General features: G+C 32.6%; 2 protein-coding genes across 2 annotated transcripts in view; one reads left to right on the forward strand and one right to left on the reverse strand.

Moving 5' to 3' along the window:
• On the reverse strand, window positions 1-11,238 carry LOC139492995 (uncharacterized). The gene is made up of 2 exons (XM_071281141.1): window positions 11,137-11,238; window positions 1-1,918 (listed from the first exon to the last, which is right to left on the reverse strand). Exon 2 carries the CDS (start codon window positions 1,894-1,896, stop codon window positions 1-3), a length of 1,896 nt encoding a protein of 631 aa, XP_071137242.1. The 5' UTR covers window positions 1,897-1,918; window positions 11,137-11,238.
• Window positions 7,392-19,773, forward strand: part of LOC139492996 (E3 ubiquitin-protein ligase HACE1-like) — a 26,676-nt gene continuing 14,294 nt past the window's right edge. The window contains exons 1-8 of the mRNA XM_071281142.1: window positions 7,392-7,424; window positions 8,956-9,057; window positions 9,586-9,692; window positions 12,849-13,011; window positions 15,633-15,991; window positions 17,038-17,106; window positions 17,811-17,898; window positions 19,308-19,419. Coding sequence (XP_071137243.1) covers window positions 7,392-7,424; window positions 8,956-9,057; window positions 9,586-9,692; window positions 12,849-13,011; window positions 15,633-15,991; window positions 17,038-17,106; window positions 17,811-17,898; window positions 19,308-19,419 — 1,033 coding nt within the window. The remainder of the gene's footprint in view (window positions 7,425-8,955; window positions 9,058-9,585; window positions 9,693-12,848; window positions 13,012-15,632; window positions 15,992-17,037; window positions 17,107-17,810; window positions 17,899-19,307; window positions 19,420-19,773) is intronic.

Below are 19,773 nucleotides of genomic sequence, written 5' to 3' on the forward strand. Positions count from 1 at the left end.
TTAACATTTCTGTCTAATTTGGTCAGCTAAGTAGAACTGTTGTCTTGCTAAGCTGGTCTCACCGATCATCTGATAAGCTATGCCAAATAATGTCAAGGCATATATTCTAGCATCAGTTCCAAGGCATTCTAAACTTGTCTGTTCTAGTTGATGTAAAGCATATGTACAAGATGTAAGATCATGTAAATGAAAGTAACACAGGAAATGAAGGAAATGTGCAAATTGTATTGAAGGAAATTCTTCAGGACCTTTTGCTACCTCCATTTGTAGTTCTGGTGGAATGAATGGTGACTCAATAGTAAATGAAATGCCCTGAACAACCAGCATTTTAAGTACTGTGTAAAGTTTCCAATGCTTTGTTAGTTTCATCACATATTCCTGATGTTGATTCCAATATATTTTTGCTTCATGAAACGGGTTATCTACTACTGAACTATCTATTTTTTCATCTGTGCACTTCCACAAAGAATAATCTGTTAGAAGTAAAGCTGTTTTATAGTTTTTCTGAACATAAAAATATGATGCTAATTTCATCCATCCAGATACTGCATCTGATTGTACACCTATCAACAGATGACTGAGGTCATATTTGTACTTATAGTATTGGAGTTTGTTGTTTAATTTGTAAGGTTTTGGTTGTGTCTTGGAAAAATCCTTGGATGCATTTGCAAAAAAAAAGGTAAATAAACCTACAGATAAATCAGTTCTGGAATAATGTAGCATATGACATAGTAGAACTTTATATTCCTTTCTTAGAAAAGGACCTTTATGTGTTTCTATGAATTCCATGATATGTTCATTTATTGATGAATTATTAGTTAGTCTGGGGTAATCAGACAAAGTCTCTGATAATGCTAACCAATGAAATCCTTGCTGTTGCTGGTATAAAGTATCCAGGATGCTGATCAATTTATGTTTGCTCAAAGAATTGAATCGTAAATAGAATAAATTATTGTCTGGAATAAAATAATGTAATAAAGTTGAATATTGAATACAATAAATAAGTCTTTGTAAACATGCCTTGAAACAGGAGATGATGTTGTCAGGTCTCCAGGTGTAGGTATGTGATTCCTCCATAATCCAAAACATCAGTGTTTTTAAGAAATATGAGCACAGTAAACCTTTCAAATCTTCCTGCTTTTCTACTATTTCTTTGAGTACAATCTTCAACAAAGCATAGCATAGTAATTGGGTATGGTTGAACGAAAATATGAGAAATTTTTCTGCAATTGAAAATGATATTCGCCACTCTTCTTCCTCATTCACTGACCCTTTATACCCAACTGGAACAAATAAAACACCACAGGATGTTATTTTGGAAATGATATCTGGTGAAGGCCATGTCCTACGCGATCTAGTTATCCAAGGTTGTGCCGTAGATATCCATTGATTACATTGAAGAACGAATGCAATGTCCAAAACATCATTATGGTCAGATAAACATGGCCCATGTATTTTGAAATTTGGTCCAAGAAATAGCATCTTAAATAATTTATTGGAAAGAAAATATTTACCAAAACTATCAATATGCACTATTTTTTGTATTAATTTACTGTATATATTTGGATCATTGAAGATAAGACGTAGCTTTGTGAAACATGGAGATACATCCTCTGTATCCATAACAAGAGGATAAGACATATTGATTGGAGTAACAATATCTCTAGCCGATTCATAAACTTTTATAGAAGATAAACTAAACATTAAATCCAAGTCACTGCCTTTTGTTTTAAGTCCTTCACCTTTGCTTCCACTGGAGATTTGTTTCAAATCTGAGTCAGTTCCTATGTCACTAATTGTGGAAGTTAGCCGCCTTAGTCTCACAACCTGTTCAGATCCAATCTTTTGACACAAGAATTTGTAAAGATGTAATGATTCACTTTTATCTGTTGCCATTGTCACACTTAATGGAATGTTTCTATAAGAAAATGAAAATACATTAGAGGAGTGCAGTGATACACGTTTGTAATAATAATACATGTTCCTGTCTTAAATGACAGTTAGAATTGAACACAACAGGCTTTTTTCTTTATACATGGTACATTTCCACCAGATGGTTGTGAAGTTCTCATTGTTGTCAAATGTATTTACATTGACAAAAATGTTACACAGTTTACTGTTTATAAAAATAATGAAATGTTTTCCTTTTGAGCTAGATAAAAGGAAAACAATGAAGTATTATTTAAGGAATGACTGTTATATTTTTTCTGTCTATGAAGAAATAACATAAAAAATGTGGTGCACACTGATTAACGCGCGTATTACAGATTAGAGTGCAACCTTTGCGGATTGGTATACGTCGGTGAAACGAAAGGAAGGCTTAACAAACGTATGTGCGGTCATAGATCAGACATTAACCTTAATGCTAACGACATTCTATACCAGCATTTCAATCAGCCCGATCATTCCATCGTTTCTATGACAGTTCGCATTATCGAAAAGATATACCATAGCTCTAACAATCCTATTCTTTCAACGACTCTCCGTAGACAAAAAGAAGACTACTGGATTAGACAATTGGGAACTGCAACACCTTATGGCTGCAATGACAAAATTGATGGTATAGGTATTCTATCTAGTCCTTCGTGTAACTCGGTGAATGTGATGAATATTTTCAACTCGACTCCTCGACGTAGACGCAGTCATGGTCATCGTCATTATACATCACCTTCTCTGCATGATGTTTCTATTAATGACTTGCTGTCATTCATACAAAAGCCGTTAGGTATTCATCACATTCGCACGAAACTTTATTCATTACCCCTTTCGAAACTTCATTCTCTGTTCAATTTATGTTTGGAATCCACTGTTACAAACCCTCATTCAAACCAATACAAACTTGAAGCTATAATTTCGGATATTGCAAGTCACAGATTTGGAAAAGATGAAAAAGAGAAAAGATCTTTTCTTAATCTTTCCTTTGCCAACAAAGGTCTCGATGGCGTCAACCTAGGCAATATCCTTCATCATAAATTAGTGCAATCGAAAATACCTCCTTATTTCAAAGACCAGTCTGTACCAATAATTTCTTATACCTATACCAAACCTATTGCAACTAAAATTTTCAATTACAAACGCGTTTTGCAGGATCTCGATATTGACGACTTCAAGTCTAAACCTCCTGATTGCACTTGTGCTAGTTCCAAATTCACATATAATCCTGCTGGCCACGTTATTACCGGTGACCTTAACATTGTTAATAACACTTCTCTACGAAATGTGTTATCGAAAGGTCCCAAATATCGTGAGCCTAAATCCATCAATTGGAAATACAACTTTAAAATTTTGATGGATTCAGTCGAGGATTATGCCAGGCAATGGGCTAAGCGCGAGAAGGAAGACGTAGACACTCTTTCCGAATGGATTAAGGCAGTGAGGTCGTTGATACAAATCAGAATTAAGAAACTGAATGGGTCCATCAATAACCATGCTACGTCAATCTTTAAAGACCCAAATGTTGCAAAACACCTATCCGACCTCCATGACAAATATGTTGTTGTCCCTGCAGATAAAGCCCCAAATAACATCGTTTTTGTGTGTAAAAGTCACTACATCAACTGCTTGATAAACGAATTAGGTATTGACAATTCACTTGGTAACTCAACATATACCCTCACGACACTTACCAAAGAGGAAATCCTGGATAATTATAGGTCTGTTCTATGTTCCTTTGGAATTTCAACCAAAGATGAAGAACTGGATCTTCCATCACTGTATTGGATACCTAAACTACATAAGTGTCCTTACAAACAACGGTATATTGCTGGGTCTTCCAAGTGCTCCACGAAACCTCTTTCTAAATTATTAACATCTATTTTATCAGCAATCAAAGACGGGCTTCAAAGTTATTGTGAAACTGCCTATTCTAGAGGTGGCGTGAATCAGATGTGGATACTTAAAAATTCAAAAGATCTTTTAGAGTACATACAATCTAACTCTCTTTCATCTTGTAACAGTATTAAAACATTTGACTTTTCTACCCTGTACACAAGTATTCCACATTCCAAACTAAAAGACAAATTGAAAGAGTTGATATTACTTTGCTTCATAAAAAAGAATGGCCAACGTAGATACAAGTATCTTGTCTTAGGGAGGGATAAATCCTACTTTGTAAAGAATCACTCTGATTCAAACAAAAAATTCTCTGAAACTGATATTATCAAGATGCTTGATTTCTTGATTGACAACATATTTGTTACGTTCGGAGGACGTGTTTTTCAACAGACTGTCGGCATTCCAATGGGAACAAACTGTGCCCCTCTACTCGCCGACTTGTTTCTTTATTATTATGAGGCTGACTTCATGCAGGAACTTCTTAGGAAGAAAGATAAGAAGTTAGCAATATCCTTTAACTCTACTTTCCGCTATAAAGATGATGTTCTTTCACTAAACAATTCAAAATTTGGTGACTATGTGGAACGCATCTATCCAATCGAACTAGAGATAAAGGATACTACACATACAGTTAAGTCGGCTTCATATCTTGACTTACATCTAGAAATTGACAATGAGGGTCGGTTGAAAACAAAACTTTACGACAAAAGAGATGATTTCAGCTTTCCAATTGTGAACTTTCCATTTCTAAGTAGCAACATTCCAGCAGCACCTGCATACGGGGTATATATCTCCCAATTGATACGATATTCCCGTGCTTGCATTTCCTATCATGATTTTTATACGACCGCAAATTTTGAAAAAATTTTCGTCGTATATTGCTATCACGTTGGCGTCGTCGTCGTCGTCGTCCGAATACTTTTAGTTTTCGCACTCTAACTTTAGTAAAAGTGAATAGAAATCTATGAAATTTTAACACAAGGTTTATGACCATAAAAGGAAGGTTGGTATTGATTTTGGGAGTTTTGGTCCCAACATTTTAGGAATTAGGGGCCAAAAAAGGGCCCAAATAAGCATTTTCTTGGTTTTCGCACCATAACTTTAGTTTAAGTTAATAGAAATCTATGAAATTTTGACACAAGGTTTATGACCACAAAAGAAAGATTGGGATTGATTTTGGGAGTTTTGGTTTCAATAGTGTTGCAATAGCAAGCATTTTTTTTAATTGGAGTTATCTTTCTTTGTCCAGAATCAACTTAAATCTTTGTTATATACAATATACAATGTATATACACTTTTTACTACCAACTGATAAATTTAAATAATCTTTACCATTCAGTGATAACAAGCAGTTTTTTTACATCTTAATATTTTATGATGTATTTAAATGAGTAGTTATTGTTGCAAACTCCATTAGAAATTTGAATTGATATCAGTTTTGAAAAAGGGAAACGGGGATGTGAAAAAAAAGGGGGGGGGGTTAAATTTTTCTCATTTCAGATTTCATAAATAAAAAGAAAATTTCTTCAAACATTTTTTTGAGAGGATTAATATTCAACAGCATAGTGAATTGCTCAAAGGCAAAAAAAAACTTTTAAGTTCATTAGACCACATTCATTCTGTGTCAGAAACCTATGCTGTGTCAACTATTTAATTTTAGATTTAAAAAGTTTGAAGAAGAAATCTTTAATTGATTTGTAAATCTTGGCATTTGTTTTGTGTAAAAAAAAAACATGTAATGTCAAAAATTTGATCACAATCCAAATTCAGAGCTGTATCATGCTTGAATGTTTTGTCCATACTTGCCCCAACTGTTCAGGGTTCGACCTCTGCGGTCGTATAAAGCTGCGCCCTGCGGAGCACCTGGTCTTGATAGAGGTTTACTGCTCACAAGGAAGCTATTTAACCAAGAGTTCCAAATAGTGAAGTTGAAATCATCCCTTCGTAAATTTTACGGACGCCATCACGAGTTGGTTGACCGTTATGGAATAACCGTTTCACAAATGATATCGGATATGTTCCTTACGTCGTAACTACAATCCCCTTCCCTTTCATGAATATGACCTACCGAATTAGACTATTTACCGGATTTGTAATCACTTAAGCAACACGACGGGTGCCACATGTGGAGCAGGATCTGCTTACCCTTCCGGAGCACCTGAGATCACCCCTAGTTTTTGGTGGGGTTCGTCATGTTTATTCTTTAGTTTTCTATGTTGTGTCGTGTGTACTATTGTTTTTCTGTTTGTCTTTTTTATTTTTAGCCATGGCATTGTCAGTTTGTTTTAGATTTATGAGTTTGACTGTCCCTTTGGTATTTTTCGTCCCTCTTTTACAGTCATTTCTTATAATTTAATTCTAAATTCCATTTTAAACCATAGAAAACCATGAAAAAACGTTGTTGACGTAACGGTCACATTACTAAATTATGTCTATGGGCTCATAAGAAAATAATGTCAGCCAATCAGAAGATGTGTTACATCCAAAATTAAATTATAAACAATTGAACAACATGAATATTGACAAGTATATCATCTTTTTACTTTGGTATCCATAAAAGTAGAATAAAGAACAACTATATGCAAAGGTATCAATGTTCAAGGTTTTTGGTGGGGTTCGTCATGTTTATTCTTTAGTTTTCTATGTTGTGTCGTGTGTACTATTGTTTTTCTGTTTGTCTTTTTTATTTTAAGCCATGGCATTGTCAGTTTGTTTTAGATTTATGAGTTTGACTGTCCCTTTGGTATTTTTCGTCCCTCTTTTACAGTCATTTCTTATAATTTAATTCTAAATTCCATTTTAAACCATAGAAAACCATGAAAAAACGTTGTTGACGTAACGGTCACATTACTAAATTATGTCTATGGGCTCATAAGAAAATAATGTCAGCCAATCAGAAGATGTGTTACATCCAAAATTAAATTATAAACAATTGAACAACATGAATATTGACAAGTATATCATCTTTTTACTTTGGTATCCATAAAAGTAGAATAAAGAACAACTATATGCAAAGGTATCAATGTTCAAGGGTTTCCAGCCACAGGCACTTAATTGTCTCTGAAAAAAAAATCTATATACCTTGATATAACAATTAAGGTATGTATAGGAATTTTTTTCTAAGACATTTAGTGCCTATGCTTCCAGCATACATTGGACGTGAATTTCATTTGTTCAGTGTACATAATATTTTTTATGTCATAATGATAAGATTCACATTAGCACAATTTTTTAATAGAGGGAGGAAAGATACCAGAGAGACAGTAAAAGTCATAAATCGAAAATAAATTGACAACACCATGGCTAAAAATGAAAAACACAAACAGACAAACAATAGTACACATGACACAACTTAGAAAACTAAAGAATTAACCTTTCTTAATACAAAACTCAGATTATCCATTAACTCTGAAATATGAAAATCATCATTACATTCATAGTTTTCATCTAGTGGAAAGTTTATTTTGTATTTACACAGAGAGACAAAAAAAAATGAAACAACACTTATTAATTTTTATGCCTTCGAAGCACTTTTACTGGATTATATTTCATAAGAAATGCTCAATGCTGATTATTTGAAAGCCAAGGCTGTATAAGTTCCAACACAGTTGATCTGCTTAAGACCAAGAAGAACCTAAAATACTAGATAAATCCATCTAAGGACAACTTTACCTCATGAAGTTGAAACCTTTGGTATCTTTCGTCCCTCTTTTATATAGTTTCAGCTTAATAATTTCTAATCTTATCAACAGAAAATTTTAAAAAAGGTTTCGTTATGAGTCATGTTTAGCAGGAAATAATCATTATTGTTTTATTTTAAATTTTGGAAAATATGGTATCCCTTTCAGTTTCATATTAGTATATTTTTCAAGAACATCTTCCTGTTGTGTCTATTATATCCATATAATTTCATAAGCATTTATTTCCTTGTTACAGAAATTTTGTCAATTGTTACATATTTCATACAGATTTAACAAATTTACTGAAACAATGAAATTACTTTTATATGTTCCCGTAAGCATGTTTTTTTTTAAGGTCAAACATACCTGTCAACTGACCCGTATTCTGCGGGTGTGACCCGAGATTTTCACAATTCTGAGGGATCACCCGGAACACCCGCCGGGTCATTGAAAAAATACCGGCAAATTCGTAATTCTTCCATGAACAGGAAGTTCATCTAGCTATGTAAACTGTCAAATTAAGTGACCCATTAAGTGCATGGCTTCACTTGACAGCTTTGGTGTCAAACACACTGTTAATTAACACCAATTACCTTAGCTTTAGGTCGTAAATAAATTGCACCATAATTTGGTTTACAAACTGAACTAGAGTTACTTCCCCTTATTTGTCACCATTCAAAATTATTCCTTATATTTACGTTTTATGGGTGAAAAAGATTAAATCATAAAAATATAAAATTCAAATACATATTGAAAAATAACTTTTCATTATTTTTTTATACCTTTATACAATTTTTTAAAAATGTTGAGAATTATTTTTTTACATTTATACTTCCTTTAACTGTATTACTATATTTTATCATAGTCTAATTTCCTTGTCAAATGAAAAATTTTATGGTTAAAGGCTACATAGTCAATAGTCTTAAACATTTAAGAATTACATTAAATTCTAGTGTTTGATGATTGTAGCATTGTTTCTCAAAATGGAAAGCACATAAGACTGCAGTTACACAATTTATAAAAATCTTTAAAAGTTAAATGAAATAATATTTTATTAGATTTAAAATGACTTAACAAAGTGAACATGCATTGATGTTTTGGTATCTTTGATATACATTATAAGAAAATGTACCATAAATACTGAAATTCAGCTCAAAAAAAGTTCGTACGCGTTATGACCTGAGATTTGATTCTTCAATGCAGGTCATGACCTGCATTTTCATCGTCACAGGTTGACAGGTATGGGTCAAAACAATCTCAGACTCAAATATCTTTCATTAAGTTTAATATTCACACAACTTAATTGAAGTAGACACTTAAGTGTTTAAAAAGTGTACAAAATCTTGTGATGAACCTGAAATTTGAGGTCAAAATGGGCCCTTACTTTAACATACTCTTATGTATATATATATACAAACCCTTTCTATTTTATATATTTCAGGGAGGCTACTGTGAAACCTGTGACAATTTACTGACACATTTTCCTAAATTATTTGAACAATTGATTCAGATGGTCAGGAAAGAACATCTCAAAGAATCTATGGTAAATGAAATTATAAAATCTGTACATATAAAAAATAAGAAGATGTGGTATGATTGCCAATGAGATACCTCTCCAAAAGAGACCAAATGATACAGAAATTGTCTCTTGTATTTGTGACACTTTTACCTATTGTGTTTGTTTTCTTCACACATCATTGTCAATTTAATGGAATTTGATGCAATTGTCATACAAGATGACAAGTGAGAGGTTTAGCTAGCTTTAAAACCAGGTTTAATCCACTATTTTGTACAGAAGAAAATGCCTGTACCAAGTCAGAAATATGATATACATTCTTTTGATATGTTTGAGCTTTTGTTTTGCCATTTGATTAAGGACTTTCCGTTTTGAATTTGCCTCTGAGTTCAGTATTTTTGTGATTTAAATTTTTGCTATGCACACATCACAGCAAGGCCATGCAAATCCATTCACAGTAAAAATATCACATTCAGCAATAATACACAATCTGTATCATAATACAGATCAGACACCCAGAAATTAAGATAAAAACTTTCTTTTTTATATTTTAAGTATTTGAAGGTGCTGAAATTTCTGTGCAAAAAGAATAATGAAATGGCAGATAGAATACTGGTAGCTTTAGCTGAGGAACTGTCAAACATAGGACATAATCTTCTGAGGTTAGTTGACTTACTTTTACATTGTATAAAAAGTCAAGGGTAATACAAAGGGGCATTAAAATACTGTTTGTGTAACAAACACCATGGCCAAAATAGATTGATTGATTGTTGATTGCTTAACGTCCAGTGGCAAATATTTCATGCATATTCAGGACGAGAACAAGTTCACAATAAATACAATATGTAGGTCTTGTCATAATATAGGCCATTTGGGATGATGGTCGGGGAAATTTGGATTGCCACTAGAAAATGAGGGTTTGCCTTGCAACAGGCCACCTACGGGCCCTCAAAGAGTTGTTGCAAGGGTTCTTAACGTGCAAAGAGCGTGGCACTCTCTTTACACGAGACATCAGATTTAATGTCCCCATTCTGACCGGACGTGACTGTGAACTTAATACAGCCAAAATAGAAGAGATAAACATACAAATTACAGTAAACAAAAGCTTAATGACATGATCTGTACCAAAAACTGAGGATGAACTCAGGTACCAACTATCATAAAATTCAACCATTTGCTTTGATATTCCTATTACTTGTATGCATATTACAATTTTGAAGCCATCTGATCAACAACATATGGTTACAGCAATAAAAAAGCATTGTATGTATTATAATACAAATTTTCCTTGGAAGTTAAGATTTTCAAGCATTTTTTTTACGTTGACCCTTTGAAAATATGAAAGGGTATTTATTAATGTAGATTTAGGATAATTTTTAACCGAAACTTTTATCAGATAAATTAGTGGCATTAAAGTGGTATGGGAGTCTAAAATAAAAATGCAAGAAATTGTTCATACTTTGCCAAAACGTAGTATCTATTGATTTATGTTGAAAAATATAATAAATATGATAGGTCATCGTGCATTTTCTCAAGCTACAGGACGTGACAAAATGACACATTTTGTATGGTTTATACAGGAAAAAACACCATTTTGTGATTAGAAACTAAACAAAATGATAGAATTGTTAAATACTTAAGCAAAAGATAGCTTTCAGACAATGCTTTGAGAATATCAAAAGAAAAGATAGGGTCACTGACGTTTTTTCCGGCTAAAATAAAATAGGAATATTCCATGTAGAATCCTTCAGAAAATGCACTGTATTAGAGTTACCTCCCCTTAAAATGCCAATTTTTTTTTTTTATAAACAACCAAAAATAATCAATATTTGCAAAAAAATTAATATGTATAAGTTATATTCTTGTAAATTGGTTCTTTTAATTGAAAATTCACATTTAATATCTGAATTCCTGCATCAAATTTTGCTAACTTGATAGAAAATCTGGACCTTTGTTTCCCGTTTTTTTACAATCCAAGATGGAGGAAGACATCCATACCACCTTTAAATACATTTTGTTTGTAAAGTATCCCTATTTCAATGAAAATACATAAAACTGGACAATTTGACATTGCTTTAATTGCTATAATTTTGTGAATTAACATACCTATCAATCTCACAGTCCTATCAATCTCAGCCTCTTCTTACTTTACATTAACTAATCTATACACTGTGTGAGCACGACCAACTACAGTTAACAATTGATAGGTTAAGCTGAAAGGAAATGAGATCTTATAAATTTCAATGAAATGTAATGTCATACAATGATGTACATTAACAAATATAACTTTCATCTGAAAAGTTAAGTGAAATATTTTAAAAATAATTCAAGGGAAGGAAAACTCTTAAACTGTGACATCCTGCAGGATGGAAAGAAATGTACAATACCAGTTTGTTCTAAAATATTTCCTGCTTTTTTATATATATATATATATATGTTTGTAAATACCAAAACCATAAATAAACCTCTTATTTGGTCCTGGTTGGAAAGAAAGTAATATAAAAAATTATAATATCTTGTAAAATAGTTCGTATGTCAGATAGCTGTAACTTTGTCAATAGTGAACAATTTTAGTAATTTTGGTAACAAATGAAAGCTTAAGGACTTTTAATCACTGTAGAACCCTTGTTGAAAGTTTCTTTTGAATAATAAAAAAGATATATGAATTTATAACAGGGAGCACATTTGCTCTACTGTTCAGTTCAGAAGTTTTTTGTACAACCGAAAATCAAGAACCAGTGCACTCTAAGTATGTTGAATTATCCAACAGAAGTCAGGATAGTTTTATAACTGACATGGTTGACTGCCATACAAGACAGGATAAGGTATAGTTCTATAACTGACATGGTTGACTGCCATACAAGACAGGATAAGGTATAGTTCTATAACTGACATGGTTGACTGCCATACAAGACAGGATAAGATATAGTTCTATAACTGACATGGTTGCCTGCCATACAAGACAGGATAAGGTATAGTTCTATAACTGACATGGTTGACTGCCATACAAGACAGGATAAGGTATAGTTCTATAACTGACATGGTTGACTGCCATACAAGACAGGATAAGGTATAGTTCTATAACTGACATGGTTGACTGCCACTGCTTTGGAACTTGAGGCAAAGTAGCCATTTATTCTTCAAAGTGCAGACTTAACATAGAAAGCAATTGGGCTATGAATAAGTGGCTTTTTATGCCCCCGCATTAAGTGTTACCATGTTCATCCTATCTGTCACATTTGTCCATCTTTATGTCCCCAAAATTGGTTTCCGTTCTCTAATTTTAGTTTGCATCAAACATGCAAATGTTATAAAACTTATACACAATGATTTTAACCACTAAACACAGATCAAGTTTGATATAAGGTGACATCACTTATACCATCCGTTAGTTATTCCTCTTTATAAACATAAATATTGCTGAATTCTTCGTTTCAGTTCTCTGACTTTAGTAATGCCTCAAACAAATATTATGAAACTTACAACACAATGCATATGACCCCGAAATACTTATTATGTTTGAAATTGGGTGGCATCACTTTTACCATTCATGAGTTTTTATAAATTAAAAAAATGTTGAATCTGTTGTTTCAGTTCATGAACTTCAGTTTGCCTCAACCAAATGTTATGAAATTTATATACAATGCTTATAATCATCGAACGCTCTATACTACTGGAATTATGCATTTGTATGTGGAAGTTGACGGGAGCATATTTACAAGTGGAAGAATCCTTTTAAATTATCAACTTATACTATGTTTATTCTTATTTTTAGTTTATCCAGTAATGTTGAAGTCTATGTTATTCTCTGCTTACAGTTTATCTAGTAATGTTGAAGTCCATGTTTCTGTACTGTTGACCTGTGTCAGAGTTCTATGTAAACTTTACACATCAGTGTACCAGTCTATGACATCATCCATACAGTCAGCTGTAGCCAATGGTGTCACTCCAGTCTCACCAAAAACTATAAGGATATTCAAGGTTATTTGATTATTTATATCACATGAACTATTGGTGACAGTGAATAATATATATAGACAAAATGATATACTAGCTGTTAATTGAGAAACTTTTGCACTGATTTGTTTATTGTGAAAATTGTGATTTTTTTCTATACAAAGAGTGACATTTTGAATTTTGATAGCTTTTCTTGTCTGGCTCCCGATAATACCAAAAATTATAAAAAATAATCCCACATTTTTAGCTCACCTGGCCCGAAGGGCCAAGTGAGCTTTTCTCATCACTTGACGTCCGTCGTCTGTCGTAATCGTCCGTCGTCGCAGTCGTTAACTTTTTACATTTTGAACTTCTTCTAGAGAACCATGGAATGAAACCAAACATGGCATTAATGTTCCTTATGAGGTGCTGACCAAGTGTTGTTACTTTGTAGCCGATCCATCATCCAAAATGGCCGCCATCGGGGGACTTAGTTTAACATAGGACCCTATGGGAAATGCATACAAATGACTTCTTCTAGAGAACCACTAAATGGAATGAAACCAAACATTACATGAATGTTCCTAATGAGGTGCTGACCAAGTGTTGTTACTTTGTAGCCGATTCATCATCCAAGATAGCCGCCAGCAGGGGGCTTAGTTTAACATAGGACCCTATGGGAAATTCATACAAATGACTTCTTTTAGAGAACCACTGAATGGAATGAAACCAAACATGGCATTAATGTTCCTTATGAGGTGCTGACCAAGTGTTGTTACTTTGTAGCTGATCCATTATCCAAGATGGCCGCTTGCGGGGCGGGGCTTAGTTTAACATAGGACCCTATGGGAAATTCATACAAATGACTTCTTCTAGAGAACCACTGAATGGAATGAAACCAAACATGGCATGAATGTTCCTTATGAGGTGGTGACCAAGTGTTGTTACTTTGTAGCTGATTCGTCCTCCAAGATGGCCGCTAGCAAGGGGGGGGACTTAGTTTAACATAGGACCTCTATGGGAAATGCATACAAATGACATCTTTTAGAGAACCACTGAATGGAATGAAACCAAACATAGCATGAATGTTCCTTATGAGATTCTGACCAAGTGTTGTTACTTTGTCTGCGATCTATCATCCAAGATGGCTGTCAGCGGGGGGCTTAGTTTAACATAGGACCCTATGGGAAATGCATACAAAAGTCTTCTTCTAGAGAACCACAGAACTGAATGAAATCAAACATAACATGAATAGTCCTTTCCTTATGAGGTGCTGGCCAAGTGTTGTTACCTTGTAGCCAAATTTTATCTGTTTTTATACGACCACAAAAATTGAAAATTTTTTGGTCGTATATTGGTATGATGTTGGCGTCGTCATCTGCGTCGTCGTCCGAATACTTTAGTTTTCGCACTCTAACTTTAGTAAAAGTTAATAGAAATCTATGAAATTTTAACACAAGGTTTATGACCACAAAAGGAAATTTGGGATTGATTTTGGGAGTTTTGGTCCCAACATTTTAGGAATTAGGGGCCAAAAAGGGCCCAAATAAGCATTTTCTTGGTTTTCGCACTATAACTTTAGTTTAAGCTAATAGAAATCTATAAAATTTTGACACAAGGTTAATGACCACAAGAGGAAGGTTGGGATTGATTTTGGGATTTTTGGTTTTAATAGTTTAGGAATTAGGGGCCAAAAAAGGTCCCAAATAAGCATTATTCTTGGTTTTCGCACAATAACTTTAGTATTAGTAAAAAAAAAATCAATGAAATTTAAACAAAAGGTTTATGACCACAAAAGGAAGGTTGGGATTGATTTTGGGAGTTTTGGTCCCAACAGTTTAGGAATTAGGGGCCAAAAAGGGGCCCAAATAAGCATTATTCTTGGTTTTCGTACCATAACTTTAGTGTAAGTAAATAGAAATCTGTGAAATTTAAACACAAGATTTATGACCATAAAAAGAAGGTTGGGTTTGATTTTGGGAGTTTTTGTCCCAACAGTTTAGGAATAAGGGGCCGAAAAGGTCCAAAATTGAACTTTGTAGTGAATTGTTCAAAGGCAAAAAAAATATTTTAAGTTCATTAGACCACATTCATTCTGTGTCAGAAACCTATGCTGTGTCAACTATTTAATCACAATCCAAATTTAGAGCTGAATCCAGCTTGAATGTTGTGTCCATACTTGCCCCAACTGTTCAGAGTTCAACCTATGCGGTCGTATAAAGCTGAACCCTGCGGAGCATCTGGTTATATGATTTTAAAAACCCAAGTAGAGTCAGGTGAGCGATACAGGCTCTTGAGAGCCTGTAGTTGTTAGTTAACAACTGTGAAACATAGAAAAAAGGAAAAAAAAAGGCATCCAAAAATTTATGAATGTACAGTGTATGTTAATAAAAGTGTCATGAAGAAAAAAACAGTGAAAGTCCATCAAGTTAATAGTCCTTGGCTTTTAAATTTTCAGCTTTGAGCATTCCTGATGAAGATAAATCCAGAAAATCACTACATCAACATGACCCTACAATGAATTCCCAATGTATTCTTAGTTCAGCTTTTTCTTTGTCATCATTGCTATGTCATAAATAAAATTCTGGTATTCATTCATTTGTATAACATGTATAATGTTGTGTGTTTTAAATCAAAAATGTTAATTTTCTAATAAAATGTTTCAGCCAGCAGAAAGTCTATGGCAGCTTCTTGAAGACTGGCTGAATTTACTACAAGTAGAATTTGATCAGAAAAGTCCCAGACAATCGATGGCAAATCTTTCAGAAAAAGATAATGAATCTCAGCAAGCTGAAAATCCAAAGACAATGAATACCACTAACTCCTCAAATGCATCTCCACAACAACAAAAGGCAGTTAATCAGTACTCAGATGTGAACTGTAGTAAAGATAAACTTCAAGTATCTGAGGGAATTTTAAAACATATGAGTTTAGAGGACCAGGATGTCATTGGTGCTACATTACCAAGGATCTGTGGAGTTGTTCAAGCATTTTATATCACATGTTCTTGTCACACCCAATCAGAGTAAGACATTTTATATCACATGTTTTTTGTTATACTCAATCAGAGTAAGACATTTGATATCACATGTTCTTGTCATACCCAATATGAGTAAGACATTTTATATCACATGTTCTTGTACTTTCAACCCAATATGAGTATAAGGCATTGTATATCACATGTTCTTGTCATACCCAAGCAGAATAAGATACTTCATATCACATGTTCTTGTCATATCCAATCAGGGTAAGACATAGCATCTCACATGTTCTCATCATATCCAATTAGAGTAAACATTTTTATATCACATGGTCTTATCTTACCAAATCAGTACAAGAAATTAACATATAAAATATTAAATAGAAATATCAACATTTGTTAAAGTATCCATTTACTTACTAATCTCATTTAGACATTCGGCTGACAGCTGGAGTGTGCATATAATTCTATTTTATGCTTCAGTTTTATGACATTTGGTCCAGAAAGAAATGTGGAGGTTTTTATCCACAAGTAAAACTGTATTAACCTTCCCATTTATAATGCTTTCAAGGCCAGATCAGGCTTTTTTGACCATGTGCAGTTACCATTGATATTAGTTTGGACATCTATTACTTTGGAACTACGAAGTTGAATATAAGGGGTTGGTGTTGTCTATTGTTTTTTTTTTTTTATCTAAATCTATATAATAACTATTTAAGACCAAAAATATATGAAAATAATGGGATGTCGTATAATTACTATCCAACAAAAAACACAAACAAGATACAAACAATAGAGTGAAAATTTAAAAAAGTAGCCTTGAGAATAAGTTAAACTTTTGTATGCCAAACATGTCTTTCCTATACAGAAGGCTATTCAGTGATGCTTGAATCTAAATGAGTGAAACAATGTATACTGTAATTTCTGCATTGTTTGCATGAAGAAAATGTATGTTTTTGTTGAAGACATTTTGTTTTAAAGCAGAACATTTTATTGAAAGCTTTTTTTTAAATGCATGACATTTTCTAGTCTGTTTACTTCAAAATGCTTTTGAGTTATTTAAAAATGATTAGTTTTTACTTTGATTTTAGGATTACATCTCCAAGATTCATAGAGTTTGTTTGTAAACATAATAAGGTGCTCAAAGCTTTAGTTCAGAGGTAAACATACATATAGTTTGTTTTACATTATTAAGATACCTTTACCATAATGAGAATTTTTTGCATACCATAACATGGTTGAACGCATGCTATTTATTTATTAAAAGCAGTAAAATTTAGGAATTTTTACTATAACTGAATGAAAGATCAGGTTATTTGCTCATAATTTATAAAAAGATATGTGTATTCATCAGATGATAGTGCAAATTTATTATGATATGCTGTAAATTCAGAAATTATTGTGATGTTTTTATTATTGCTAAAAATACGACAGGGTTATAATAGCAATAATTTTAACTCATATTTTGAAATTTTTTATATAAATTGAACAGGACTTTTCTCAATATCACAAAAAATAAAATTGCATACTAGCTAAAATTGAAAAAATCGCAATAATAAATGCTTGCAATAATTTCTGAATTTACAGTAATCGATGAAAGATAGTAAAATACCAGATAGCAAGGTCATATTTTAGTTAGAGTAGAACCACATTGTGTTGAAATACTTGCAAAACTTATTCCTCCTTTACACTCCTGGCTGAGGATATATGATACATTCTTGAAATGAAACAACATAATGTAATTGGGACCTTGTAGGATTAGAATGTAAAATAAGTCAAATAGTTTTGTTGGGTCCCTAAGACTTCACCATATTGATGTACTATTGAATGTCCATAATTAATGTCTCAGTTGATATATTTTCAGAAATACCACTGTGATATTTGATCATTTCCATTTCTTATTGGAATGTCCAGAATTGATGTCCAAGTTTATACATATCATTAAATTGCAGGTATGAATTAGTATATATATATATGAGACTATGAGTACTGTAATTTAAGAAATAGTGACATGCAGGTATTATTGTGATTTTGTCATTTTAGACTAAAATGCAATGTTAATTTTTGCGATATGGAGAAAAATCTCGTTTAATTCCTATATAGAAAATTCAAAATGCGAGTTTAAATTATTGCGATGATCACCCTGTTGCATTTTTTGCAATAATAAAAAACATCTCAATAATTTTTGAATTTACAGTATTACAGATAACTAATGACATAGAGGTGACTCCAGGTACCATAACTTCATGTTTATTATGTGTATCATATATAACAAACAAAAAGTATAGGTAATGCAAAAAAAACACATAATTGACAGCTCCTAATGATTCATAGTCCTTCTTAAACATTCTGCACATGCTGCAGGGACAGAATGATGGATTAATAGTGGCACCATATTGCGCTCAAGGAAATTTGTATATTTAGCATTAATGACAGTCACTATAAAAGTGTTTAATTAAGTTGTACCCAAAATATGCTTGTATAACTAATTGTGCATAGTACCAAATTAATTTTTAAGTGAAAATTGTCACATAAAAAGCTGCAGCTTTTAACTATTAGTGGTGTATAATACCAGTGTCTTAATCTGATACAAACAGTATAGTCTAACAATGCTAGTTATAGATAAGTACTCTATAGACATGTTGCCGCATTAATGTTGTATGGTAGTAAAAACGAACTAGCTGCCATCTTGAATTGCATGATTTATATTCAGAAAATAGAAAATAAAAAAGAAGATGTGGTATGATTGCCAATAAGGCAACTCTTCACAAGAGACCAAATGACACAGAAATAATCATTAACAGGTCACCTTACGGCCTTCAAAAATGAGCAAAGAACATACCCCATAGTCAGGTTTTAAAGTCCCTGAAATCACAAATGCAAAACAATTCAAAAAAGAAAACTAATGTCCTAATTAATATATACATTTTTTTACCAAAAAAAAAGATTATATCACACAGCAACGAACATCAAACTTTATTGTAGCAAAGACGACAATAATTTTTTTTATAGACTTCCAAATTATCTCACCTTAAGCTTGTATTTGATTCAAAAAAAAGAATTAGTTCATTATATTTACATTTTAGGATACAAGTTATATCAATTTGATTGTTCGTTTCCTATGAGCTGTTGTACTGTTATAATGTGAAGCATGTACTGTAATGATGAAGTACATTTGAAAATGAGATATAATTTCGGAATGCCTCCCAATTGTTTCTTCTGCCAATCAACCTTATGGATTATTATGCAACATAAATAAAATAAATACTAGTCAAGTTCAAATTTCAATTTTAGAAAAAAAACTTAACATAAATTTATGATAAAATGTTTTTAATTCAATTATTTTAATAATTTTCCTCAGCCTTTCGTGAAAAGAAGAGAATGGTTTTACCAGAATATATCCGATGATGAAAATCCAAGTGAAGTATTACATATCCCAGCTACTGACGAGGACATTCTCATTATAAATAGAGGTAAGGATATATCCCAGCAACTGACGAGGACATTCTCATTATAAATAGAGGTAAGGATATATCCCAGCAACTGACCAGACGAGGACATTCTCATTATAAATAGAGGTAAGGATATATCCCAGCAACTGACCAGACGAGGACATTCTCATTATAAATAGAGGTAAGGATATATCCCAGCAACTGACCAGGACATTCTCTTTATAAATAGAGGTAGTGTTTTGCTAAATTATATAAAAAAAAGGGAAATAATCTTATCTTTTGTTATTTTTACTCCCCCCTCCATATTTTCTTAATTAATTTAAATACAGCTTAATAATAAAGCAAAGACTGATTAATTTGATGAGTAAAATTATT

This window comes from Mytilus edulis, chromosome 10, assembly GCF_963676685.1.
Source record: "Mytilus edulis chromosome 10, xbMytEdul2.2, whole genome shotgun sequence".
NCBI lineage: Eukaryota > Metazoa > Mollusca > Bivalvia > Mytilida > Mytilidae > Mytilus > Mytilus edulis.

Excerpts from the sequence above, each read along its gene's own strand:
- LOC139492995 (XM_071281141.1), bottom strand. The coding sequence starts at position 1,896 with ATGGCAACAGATAAAAGTGAATCATTACATCTTTACAAATTCTTGTGT.